At 35.4% G+C, this 12,817-nt stretch overlaps 1 protein-coding gene across 5 annotated transcripts in view; it reads left to right on the forward strand.

Annotated features, from left to right (window-relative positions):
• NOL4 (nucleolar protein 4) overlaps window positions 1-12,817 on the forward strand; it is a 193,254-nt gene that overhangs the window by 137,516 nt on the left and 42,921 nt on the right. For 4 of the 5 annotated variants that reach the window (XM_084510739.1, XM_084510740.1, XM_084510742.1 and 1 more), the window contains 2 exons: window positions 4,900-5,079; window positions 5,828-6,019. In XM_084510739.1, the coding sequence (XP_084366865.1) occupies window positions 4,900-5,079; window positions 5,828-6,019 (372 nt within the window). The remainder of the gene's footprint in view (window positions 1-4,899; window positions 5,080-5,827; window positions 6,020-12,817) is intronic. The other variant, XM_084510741.1, reaches the window with a different exon arrangement.

The raw sequence follows: 12,817 nt of genomic DNA on the forward strand, positions 1-12,817 counted from the left end.
GGTATTCTTTTATCTTGCAAACAAAATGATGTGATCTTTCTGCTACAAGCATACAGAAATCATTCAAGCAATAAATGGATATATTTTTCATAGAAAGACCTCGTGGAATAATGCACATTAGAGTTTTTGGAATTGCTCCTTGACAAAGTTTCAGACAAAATAGAGAGCTTTTACAGCAGCCAAAGAGAATGGTCAAGAATCTGAACAACATGAGATTCAGAGAATGAATAATTTTTCTGGAAGTGAAGATTGAGGGGAGGGAACATGATAAGAGTCTTCAAACTGAAAGATTCTTGTAAGGAAGAAAGGGAATGCTCTTTTCTCCAGGTATACATTGCCATATGGGATAGGTGAAAAAGAAACATGCTTAGTACTGTTTATAAAAGTCTGAGGTAAGTGTTAAAAATATCTTAATATTTCTGAGGATGGTGAAACATTAACCTAGAATATCTGGGAGATAGATGCATGTTAACTCCATCATTGGAAGTCTTAAGATAACTACCAGACAAATGGCTGTCAGGAACTATGTTGGGACCTTATTCTGTGGCAGCAAGATGTCCTAGATCACAATGTGAAGTCCTTCCAGGTCATTATTGTATGATATGATAACTTCCTTCAAGTTACATTTGTTACTGACTTGTGATTTCATAGAACTGTATAATGGTTTGAGTTGGAAAGGACCTTAAAGATCCCCTAGTTCCAGCCCCCCTGCCATGGGCAGGGCCACCTCCCACCAGACCAGGTTGCTCAAAGCCCCATCCAGCCTGGCCTTGAACACCTCCAGGGATGGGGCATCCACAGCATTTTTGGGCAACCTGTTCCAGTGCTTCACCACTCTATGAGTGAATAATTTATTCTGAATATGTAGTCTAAATCTCCCATTTTGTAGTTTAAAGCCATCACCCCTTGTCCTATCACTACACTTTCTGACAAAGAGCTTTCTTGTACATTCTCTTTAGATACTGGCAAACTGCTATATGGTCTCCTTGGAACCTTTTCTTCTCCAGGCTCAAAAACCCCCACTCGCTCAACCTGTTTTCACAGGAGAAGTGTTCCAGCCCTCTGATCACTTATTTACTTATTTATTAGAAGGAGATTGGTTATTTCATGTTACAAACTCCTGAAACCAGGTTATTAGGCATTAATAACCTTTGATTTTTGTAATGCAGAAGAGTCTTATACCTATTATTGCAAGAAAGAGATTGAAACAATGAACTCAGAACCTTCAGAAAAGGACAAAGACAAGATGACCATAATATATCTATCAACATCTCAGTATTTTTAAGACAACTTCATGATTTTCAAGGAGGCAATGATCCTGGACTTACCATTGGCCTCATTTGTTCTCCTTGAATAAGTTCTCTTTACTTTTCTATCACTTCCTTTTTGCACCTATATTTGTCAAACACAAAGATTTCATGTGTGGAACATCTTTTGTCTATCTAATGCTTCCATTCCATAATCACTTTAATCTTGCATTGCTGTCAAGAGATGTGTGTTTCCTCTGTCCTCTACATGCTCACACCCTCCTGCCAAGCCCAAAGGTTTGTAGTTTCAGGTGGTGAACAGGAACCAAGTCTTAAACATACTGGCAAAAGGAGTTAAAAATGAAATAAATAAATAAATAAATAAAAGGCCAGGGGTAGGGGGAAGATTTTCAGCTAGGATCACTTCTCTAGTCTAGCACCTGGAGGAACACTTAAAATGTATGTATTGAGGGATGCAGAGAAATGAATGAGATGGTACCTACCTGGCAAAAGTGGGAGCAGCCTTTTCAAAAACGGTCAACCTTAAGTCATAAGGCTTCTAAGACTTAGAGACAGAAGTGCTAAGGGAAAAGCTGTCCTCTGCCTCTGCTGTCTTACTCTGTTTACCACTGCAGATGCTTAATAGAGTAGCAAAAGAAAATGCTTATCAGTTTTTGCGCAACTGCAGAGTCAACACAACGGAGAGGAACATTCTCTTCCTTCTCTGCCTAAATATTCATTTATGTATAAATATAAAAATGTAGACATTTTCTTCTTAACTGAGCTTTTTTAACCTCAGTTTGTTGACCCACCAGCTAGGAAAAAAGCCACGATTTTTTCTGCTATTGCACACAGTCATCAAATCCCCAGTGAATAACTACTTCTGCCATGCAACTTTTGCAGTTTTGCAGAGCATGCTATTCTATAATTTTCATTTATGACACCAAAGATGTTCTTGAAATAAATATTTTGGAAAAAATATTGGACAAGTCTCTCTATGCAATGCTTTCTTAAAAACAAAACAAAACAAAAAACTATTGCATTTTCTAGTGACAGCTAATACACTTTGGTCTGAATTCCTTTCCTTCACAAAAGCAAATCTCAATCCTGGTGCATAATTTATGATCTTGGCATCAGCCCAAACATATGTACATGTCGAAATCAGTTTTGCATCTGTTTAACTATATGCACATGAGTAGTCTAATTGGATTTAGTCTGATGAAATGACTCATATGAAATCAAGTGTTTGCAGAACAAGGGTTTCAGACAGTAGGGTTCTTCAGGGCAGTAGCTTCTGCTTGATATAACTTTATATGATGCTTAGCACAGGAAATGGATTTTAGATTATCTAGGAGCTCTCTGCATGTTGTATAGCTATAGTAAGTGGTGAAATAAAAAAGTACCAAAGAGCAAGTCTCAGTCTGAAGTCAGATCTTCTACTGCATAGCATTTCTATATAGTTACAATGTTACTTTTTATTTTTATTTTTTTATTTTTAAAATCATTCTTCGCATTCCTTCATAACAGGCTATCAGGCTGCTGCTGTTGGCCTTCTGGTAGCCAATAGTAAGGTTAAATACTGTTGCTCATATATGCTAGATTCTCTGATATGTTATAAGCATCTTCTATCAGGATGGAACTGATCAGGATATTCTTCTTGAGCATAATTATCCAATGAATTCACCACCTCCTGCAAGGACGAGTGATCTGAATGGGCAGCAGTGTAGATATTCATCATCTGAAAATAAAACATCAGTGTGCCAAAGAAGAAAATGGACCTTTTTTTTGTTTGGTTTGTTTTTCTATCTCTCCAAAGTCATCTTCCCACACCACCTCATGTCTGTCATCATGAACACTGGGATTAGTGGTAATTTTTTTGCCTTGTAACTGTGCAGTTGTAAGAAGAGGAGGTGATACTGAACTTACTATTTGTTGAAGATATTTGTATCCAGAGGCTGGCCCTTCTGTTTTCTTTTGATGTTTCTTCATTCTCCCTTTGTCTATTATAAGGGTTTAGGAAGAGAAGAGACTCTTAAGAAGGGGGATGAGAGAGAGGCTGCAAGATCTGATGTTAGAAGCATTAGAAATTAAAAAGTGGAACTCAAGGGGATTTGTTCTGAGAGAATATAGTCTGGGGAGGATAGATAAGGAAGGCTTGGAGCATGAGTGCTGGAAAGGAAAGGCGAGGAAATGAATGGTAGTGACTGCAAAACCAGTGGTGTACAGAGGGCCAAGATGAGATGGAAATGAAAATAGGGGAAAAAAAATAGGGAAAATAGGGAAAGAAAAAAAATAGTTGGAGAAAGAATATAAAGCAAGAAATATACCTTAAAGATGAACGTAGTTTTGTAGGCGTTTCCTTCCTACCTCTGCATTCTGCCCAGCTGCATTCTGTGGTTGATGAAAACAACACTGAATGAAAGACAGTTTTAGGAGGCTCAGAATGTAGAACAAGATGTGACTTTAACCATGTGTATTTGAAATATATTCTTGACTGACACATTATGCTCTTGATATATATTTGTTGATATATATATATATCTTGATATATATGTTGGTGGCATTTAGACAAGAGGCACAAAAAAATATAGATATATGTGAAATTCATCATGTAGTACCTGATACAGGACTCTTTGAAGTTAATTGAATACAGTATGCTTTGAAGCAAGGGAGGAATATCTTGAAATATTACAGGATTTTTATTATAGAAGTAAAATAGAGCTCTGAATTACCTAAATGTGAATCTGATGGCTCTGGTGAAAATACTCTGTGATACTTTTGTATGGCTGGTGCAAAGCTTTGATCTTAAAGTGTTACATTGTAGAAGGCTTTTCATTACTGATGTCATTTTGTGTTTTGTCAGTCTGAAGCATATGCAGAGGAAACAGGTAAATGAGGTCTTGATATTTCACAAAAAATGCACAGTATTGACTCTTTTGATAACTGAAAACTTTTTGGTCTCGGAAGTGGATAGCACTTTAATGAGATGGTCATCTGATTTATACAGTAAGCTGACTATTCTGCTCAGGGGAAAAATCTGAATGCTGATATGAGGAAAGAAAATGGTTTTGCTACATATTTCTCAGCAGAGCATTCATAAAATTAACCAACCTACGCATCTTTAATTTGGTTTAGGGTTTTCCAAGTGAAAGCTAGAACATGATCATCTGCACATTTTGAATGTTTTGAACATATATTGGCTCTTGAAAATATTTCATACTGATTGAATAAATATCAGTGTTTCCTACTTATATCTGTTTTGCCTTAAAATGGGTAATGTTTAACACTTTGGAATTTTGTGGAAAACCTATTGCCCCTTATTTACATCTTGGCTAATATAAAGAAGTTAGTATTTGCTAGAAACTTCTGTATGTAGTATGTATGGCAAGTATCTTGACTGTAATTATCATAGGTAATTTGCTAATTTGTTTACTGAATTTGCATCTGGTCACATTTTTTAAAAATACTAAAATGAATATTATTGAGATTTGTTTACTCTTACAAGGACCATGAGCACACAATGTTGAACCAAGAATAAAAAGAAACCATGGAATTGTTTAAATGTTTATAAAGCATTTTTGATGAGCAGACCTTATTTCTATGGTGAATTTTTACAGATATATACATATCTATTTTTTAAATCTATTTTCAGTCCCCTGCACATAGCTATTCAAGCTATGACTCTGGCAAGAATGAGAGTGTAGGCAGAGGTGCTGAAGATCTGTCTTTGAATCGAGGAGATGAAGATGAGGATGACCATGATGAGCAGGAAGATCCTGAGAAGGTTAATGAGTCGGATGGGGTAGAAGCTGAGCGACTGAAAGCTTTTAATGTAAGTCCCCTTGCACTTGTTGCTTTGTTTACCTCTACTACCTCCTTTTACATTGCTATTTATGGTAAGTTTGACAATATTAAAGGCACATTAATTTAATTTGCTGGAACTTTTTCAATTATATTAATGCACATTAAAGTCTTGCCAACAGATGAAAGTTTTACTGTGTTTTATTTAGAATTTAAGGCACAGTGCCATTTTACCAGTGAAGAAAACAAGGCTTTGTTTTGTGTGTGTATATGTGCCTGTGTGTGTGGACGTGTGGATGTGCATGTTCAGTCAGTGAATGGAAAGGGGCTGTAGCTAGTTTATCAGAAGACCATTCCAGTGGTCAGCTGTTCGCTATTGCTTTCCCAGTGTATGTAATTATGCATGAAAACACAAGCAATTGTTCAAACAAAGAAAAGTGAGATTCACTTCAATAAAATGATGTAGCAATCACAGCTTATTGTTAATGATGAAACTTAAGTGGTGCCTATTTTCACAATCTGTTCTGGTTTATCTCACAAGTTCTGTATCCTATAGACTATTCTTTTCTTGTCCTTATTTTTTTTCCCTTAAATTAGCTCCTTCCCACCCCCCAAATAATCCTTTAAAGAACTGTTTGCTTAATATTTCTGGCTTCCCATTACAAAGCTATTCCGTGGATAGAAAAAAATGTCTTCCTATCAGTAATCAAGACAGAAAGCTAGGAAGAGAAGAGAGCAGCCCTCCAAACCCGTCTCCTCTGTCTCCCTCTTGCCAACAGATGTTTGTCAGGCTGTTTGTAGATGAAAACTTGGACCGAATGGTCCCAATCTCTAAGCAGCCAAAAGAAAAGATCCAAGCTATCATTGACTCATGCAGGCGACAATTCCCTGAGTATCAAGAGCGTGCCAGAAAACGCATACGTACTTACCTCAAGTCCTGCAGGCGGATGAAAAGAAGTGGTTTTGAGATGGTGAGTTTTGATTTAAAACCCAGCCCTAGTTTCCATCAAAACCCCATATGTAAATCCATGACACTATTTTGTTTTCATCTTAGTGTCTTTTTTTTTTTTCTTTTTTTTTTCTTTTTTTTTTTTTTTTTCCTCGTTTATTTATTTATTTATTTTTGGTAATACCAGGTCAGAGGTTTCTTTTTGCCTCCTTCATTCTTCCTGAATTTATTCCCCTTCTTCACTGGTATAAAAATTATTTGAGACACTAAAATTCACAAGATGAACTAGTATGGATCTGTAAGAAATTAAAAACAAAACAAGGTATAAGGAGAGAAACCAAATGATGGCTTATATAGTGACTTATTGCCTACTCAAGATTACACTTAGAAATTTTTGCCTGGCAAAATCTTGAAGTAAGATGGATTTTTCTATAAAATACTTCTGCTAACTGCATTTGTGTGAACTCTATAAAAATTAGATCTTGCTAGAAAAATGCTATATCTAAGCAAATGCTCAGTGTAGTAACATTGCATTGGCAATGGTTTGTATTTTCTTTCTTGCACATTTTATCCTATGAACTATCAGTAATGGTAACTCCTTTAAATCTTTCAGTTGATATATAGTTTATATATCTATAGTTTTATATATAGATAACTATATAGATAGAAAACTATATAGATATATAGTTTTATATATCTATATAAAACACAGGCAGTGATTTTAAAGCACAGGTATCAAGTTTACATTTTGAGCAGTTTTACTAATTGTAAGTGAACAGAAGACCATGAAATCAGTATACAAATAGCAGTGTTTTCCAACATTAGTATTTTAATATTACCCAGTAGCTTAAGAATGGGCAAAGAATAGCTCTTCTCACCAATTGGCAAATTTATTATCTTTAAAAAACTTTTATATTTCCAAACTCCAGGAAAACTGCAAGAAATTGAGTACCTACCTACCTTATGCTTGATGTGTCTTAGCTATCTCTCTGGCTTTTAGATGACAATGAAATCACTTCATCGTTACAAATAGATATCATTTAGTGATCAAACATACCATTTTTATTTTAATGAATCATCTACAAACCCATTGATTACATAAAAATACTGGGCATGACTGAATTTTACTGTTTCTCTCTTTCTCTCTGTCTTTCTCTTTCCTGCAGTCTATGCAGAATGCTTATGTCCATATGTTGTTTTAAAATGGTAGCTGACAGTTTTAAGAACACAATATCAAGTTTATTGTAGGGTGAGACCATTACTGGATACCACAAACAGCAGAGACAGAAACTAATTTTTTGTATGTGTTTGTGACTGTGTGGCTTTATTATTTGAAACATTGGGACAATGTTGTTTCTGAACAATGGAAACACAGATGAAAATAGACAGGTAGAATAAAGGGCAGCTGTACTGATAAAAGTACCACAGATTGACTGGTGGTGTACATGTCAAATTGTATAGCCCTCCAAAATAAAAGAAGGAAAAACAGAAAGTAAATATTTTCCATGATACAGTAAGTAGAATCAAATTATATCCATTCACTCCAGCTGAGAATAATTCAGCAACATCTTGTTCATCTTTCATGGTGCCAAATATTTTTGCTGTGCTGTACTTTAAAATAAAAATACTTATAAAATTAGCTGATGCTAGCAAGTCTCTTCGCTGTTCCAATTTATGGCTTCATTACTATCATTATTCATGCTGATGAGCAGTTATGTAAACTGACTTTTTTAATTTTTATCATCTGAAAGATCTGCACAACTGCTTTTCTGTATGAACAAGGAGTTTACAGTCTGACCCATAAAAGCTAGCTTGGTTTGACTTTAGTGTATTATGTATATTTGCAAAGGTTACTTTCATATGAACAAAGGTTGCAGGGTCAAATTTATTCCTGGGAGGGGAAAAGGAGCAGTGATTACCAGGAACATGATTCAAATAGGCAACCTTTATAATTCAGAAATATTCCCTATATTTATAATATTACATTTTATGATGGGCTTTATTTCCTTTCAAACAAACAAATTACCCTCTAAAATATTGACTTTGCTGCCCATGAATAGAAGTGACAAGGCACAGGTGTTCATACCAAAGATTGCAGCTTTCTTGGGCCAGAAGGGAAATCTGTCCTGCTTCACTGTTTGCAGGTAGGAAGAGGAGACAAAATCTTTGGAGCAGTTCCCTTTTAACTTCCCGAGAGAACTACTAGTGCTTTATGTTTAAGTCTTGAATAATTCTGAAATATAACACATATCCATTTGTTGTTTTTAATTATTTTCTAGTTTCTAAATTACTCTATTGGTATGTCATGACTATAAGCCATTTTAAAAAAATACTATCATGGGCAGAGGCACTTGACTGTATGATTATTTTGAATATACTCACCGTTTTGACAGTGGAAAAGAATCACTTTGTGTCTGGATAATAACTTTTGTTCAAAACAATCATGAAAGGACATGTCGGTGTTGATTTGAATCAGGTGCTACACACAGCTACAGCAAAACAGGATAATGATCTCCTCAGGAGCAATAGTGCTACTGTTGTTATATTAAATAGGATATCAGATAATAATCTCCACAGGTGGTGCCTTTTACTTTAGACATATTAAACACAAGTTTTTCATTTTGTTCAGGGCCAGAATGCCATGTTTTGAGCATCTAGTTGCAAGAGAAAAAGAGAATTAATCTCATAAATGGCGTGTGACAGTTCAGACTATGTGGAGTGGTGCAGCTATCTACAGCGTCATATTGCAAAGTGAAGAGAAAATGTAAACAATAAGTTTAATTAGCGTAAGACTGCATGGTAAAGATGAAAAAGCATGCCTGAAGCCTGCTTCTGTCAGTTATTTGCCATCTGTAATCCAAATGACAGTTCTCACTGCATAACAGGCTACTTCTAGCTCTGAGGCAATAGGAAAGGTTCTGTGTCATGAGTTTGTGTTGTTAGTTAATATTTCTTATTATTATTATTTTTAAGAGATGCTTACAGTTATTCACCTACTTATGACAGCCTGGAGTCTGTGGAATCCAAGGCAGCTTGAATAGATTCTTGTTACAAATATTCTTTTGAGAAATTCCCTTTCTGCATTGAAAATGCTTTCCTCATTTGATTTTTAGCTCATAATTTTGCCACTTGCATTTTCATTCTGGCACAACCATATCCCTCAACAAGGCATTGTCAAAGTTTTTCTCCTGAATTGCAAGATCACTTTTCTCCTCCTGTTCTCTCTTGCTTATGGTCTATTGAGAACATTCTCTTACTATATTCTGTGATCTTGTTCATAATTTTCCATTGGGAAGGAAGTTTGCCTAGTCCTGAAATCACTGAATTTTGGATGATATCTCTGGGTTATGCTTCCACTTGTGCAGTGCCACACAACTTTAAGAAGTTCTTAAAGAAAATGTTTGTTTTTCTCTTCATTTGCCCATAAGCAAAAGAAAAAATGAATTATTGCCCCTCTCTGAAGGACTGATGTTAATGAGAGTTCCTTTCTATATATTAAGTGGTTGTGATCTGTGTATGCTAAACAAGAGTTTTCTCTCTGAAATAGTCAAATGACCTATTTCACTAATATTTAAAAAATCTGTACTTTAGACTTGTCCCTGCCTATGTATATGTGAAAAAATGCCAAATGAAAAAAAAAAAAAAAAAAAAAAAGAAAAAAAAGTAATAGCTGCTGAGTACACATATTTACTTACTTAGTTACAGTCCAGAAAATTGCAATGTTTGAAATGATAAAATAGAGTTGAATTAACTTAATCACATTTTCTTTCTACTATCTGCTCCTTTCCATCTTCAGGATCTCTTATCATCAGACTCAGTTTCTGCATTCCATTTGAAACTGCACCTTACAGTGCCTTTTGCACAGATATGCACTTTTTCCCATGTAGTATATCAAGGCTTAAACATAAAAAATTTGGTTTTAGCAAGAGTAATTCCCCTCTGCCCCTGCCCACCCCCCACTAGGCACTACTGTCATACAAATAAATACTATCAAAGAACTAAGTGATACTGCTGTTATATATTGGAGAGAAAAGTCTAGTTACAAATACCTTTCATTGTCTGAAGATGTTTGGATGTGTCAGCGATGAGGAAAGGAATAACACTATGAATAAAGATAGCTCCTAAGTAAGAAGGAGCTGAGAAGAACAATAACAGGATCTATCCTATTGATTGTTATCTATCAATAACAGATCAGCAACCTTGATGTCTTTTGCTGCTTCTGTGTTTTGTTTGTGCCAATTGGCTGTAAGAGGTGTTTTAACAATTTGCAACTGTGCACATGCTGATCAAGATGTTTTAAATGCATCTAGTGAGCTGGAGCGCTTTTTTATTGTGATCGAGTGTTTTTCAGAGGGTGGTATGTCTTCTGAAATCTGCCTCTTTAAAATGTCTCTGTTTTAGAGTTTTAGCTTTACAGTGAGGAAGCTTTCATTTCAGTAATTTAGTTTTGAGTAGTCCAGCTGCCCTTGCAGTCACTTGGCTTTTCAGTCCTCCAGGCCTATGTTGACAGTAAAGGTCATAAGCATGACTGAAAAATTGCACTAAGTTATGAAACAGGAACTACCACCAGCACTTCCTCCCCCCAACAACTATTTTAAGGAAAGATTAAAATCTGGGATAAAAAGAATGTTCAGCCTGACTGAAATTGAAGACTGAAAGAATGAAATCAGGAAGAAAAAAAAAAAGTACTAAGTATTTCATTTTTTCTTGTACCGTGATTCTGACATATTACGACCCCTGCTATAGTGTTACTTGATGATATGGCTTCTGACACTAATTTAAGAGTAGGTGACCTAGATCATTGTATTTGAATTAGGAAACAATGGTAAATCAGATTCAGTTGTTCCTGGTCTTCTGGAGTTTTACTAGAAAACTGTTTGCTGCTGGAGTGCCCAGTCCAATCTATCAAATCCAAGCCTATCTCAGATATAGTTCAGCCCAATGAACTATGATTCTCTATCACTCTGTCATACCATATGTATTTAGGATAGAGGTAATCTCACCTACATTTACTAACTAAGAGTTAAGGTGCTAGAGAAATTAGGTGACTTTCCCTCAGCAATCAGTGAATCCCACAGATGACACCCTCCTGAGAGATTATCTCCAGCTGTCTTGAGAGTCAACTTCTGGAGATACCTGTCTTTTAAAAGAAATAAAAAAGGAGCCTAGATAACTAGTATAGATGAAATACTCAGATTTTATGCAGACTAAGTTAGATGGATCTTATTTCTGTTATTTACAAAAGATAATTAAATTTTCCAGTAGCCCCACTGAAAATCTTTCTTAAGTAAGTGGGCCAGGACTTGGCCCTGTACGTAGGGGCAGCAGCAACAGGAGAAAAGTAGTTGGCTGAAAAGTATCATATGGGAATTCCTTAACACAGGAATATGGATATGTAAGTTTATATATACATGTATGTTAGGTATTTAGGCACTGTCAAATCAATGTGCAATATGCATTGTTTCAATTAAATGTGTTTTAAAGCTGAAAACTTTTAAAAAGTGATATGATTATAACTGAACATTTCAAAAAGTCTCCTCTACCTTTTGGTAAAAAAAAAAATTCTAGTTGTTTCTTTGAATTCCTTAGTAGCTGTTACAATTGAGTATTTATCACAGTTTCACTGCAGGCTGCAAGACTGAGCGAAATACATCAAAACCCAGTCAGAAACAGTTGCTGCAAGCATTAAAATGCCAGTCTGGTTGTTCATATTTCATAGTTCTCTACAAAATAATTATAAAATTTTATCCAACAGACTGTGGTATCATACTTTACTGTGTACATTTAAAACTACTCTGCAGAATTTTTTCAGAATCCTTCTAACTGCGCAGTGTAGGATGGTTCTGTGCCATACAACTGCATTATACTGAGTAAAAAAAAATCATTGAAGATAACCCATACCCTTTCTTAGAAGGCATTGTGGATATTTTCTGTTATTAGATACATGTTATGGTTTTTCACACATTGTCTTAGATCTTAATACATTATTATGAAAGGTTTGTGGCATAATATTTCATTTTGGCAATGGACTGGTTTACAATGCATAAGGAAAAGCTGACATGCAGGAAAGCAGTAGGGAGCCTCGCAATGTTGGGAGCACAGACTGCTTGGGTACCTCTGGAAAAACTCAGTAACTGCCATTGAGGCATCTCAGCCATTCATTTTCACCTTTGGATGGCCAGTTGCCTTGGAAAATTTGTTTTCATGTTTGAGTAATAGATAAAATATGTCCTCATTCACACATTTACATGTATATTAGTTGTTAGAGTCTCTATGAACAAAAGAAATTAGCTTCCATGTTTACATGCTTGCAACTATCTTATACTCCAAGATTCTTCATTCTGGTGTTAACTGACCTAAACTACAAGGGAGTATTTATGCACAAATGTCAGGATATAAAGTTTTGTGTTTTACCAGGTGTGCATGTGTGCCCATTATTTGACATAATTGATAGCTGATTTTTTTTCAGAACTGAGTCAGACCTGTGTAACATGTGACAAAGTATATAGACCAAGCTCCTGTATGAAAACTTAGGCTATTATTTAGAAGGAAATACTAGACCTAACAGAAAACACTAATGCAGTAACTTTAGAGGCAACAGTTCTGTAACCACAGGGTAGCACACACAGCTAGTTAGAAACCTCTTTCTGGTGAATACACTGCTCCTAGTGGTTTAGACTGAAAATAGTCCCTGTATTATATCTGTAATCGGTAGACTTGCACTACAAATGCACATTTAAAATTAGAATATGACTTTTTTATTTTTATGTTTAGATTCCCTATAGAAACAAAAAAATTCTGTGAACATTGCAAAAAGGGT

The sequence above is a fragment of the Aythya ferina genome (genome assembly GCF_964211825.1).
Source record: "Aythya ferina genome assembly, chromosome: 2".
Classification (NCBI taxonomy): Eukaryota; Metazoa; Chordata; class Aves; order Anseriformes; family Anatidae; genus Aythya; species Aythya ferina.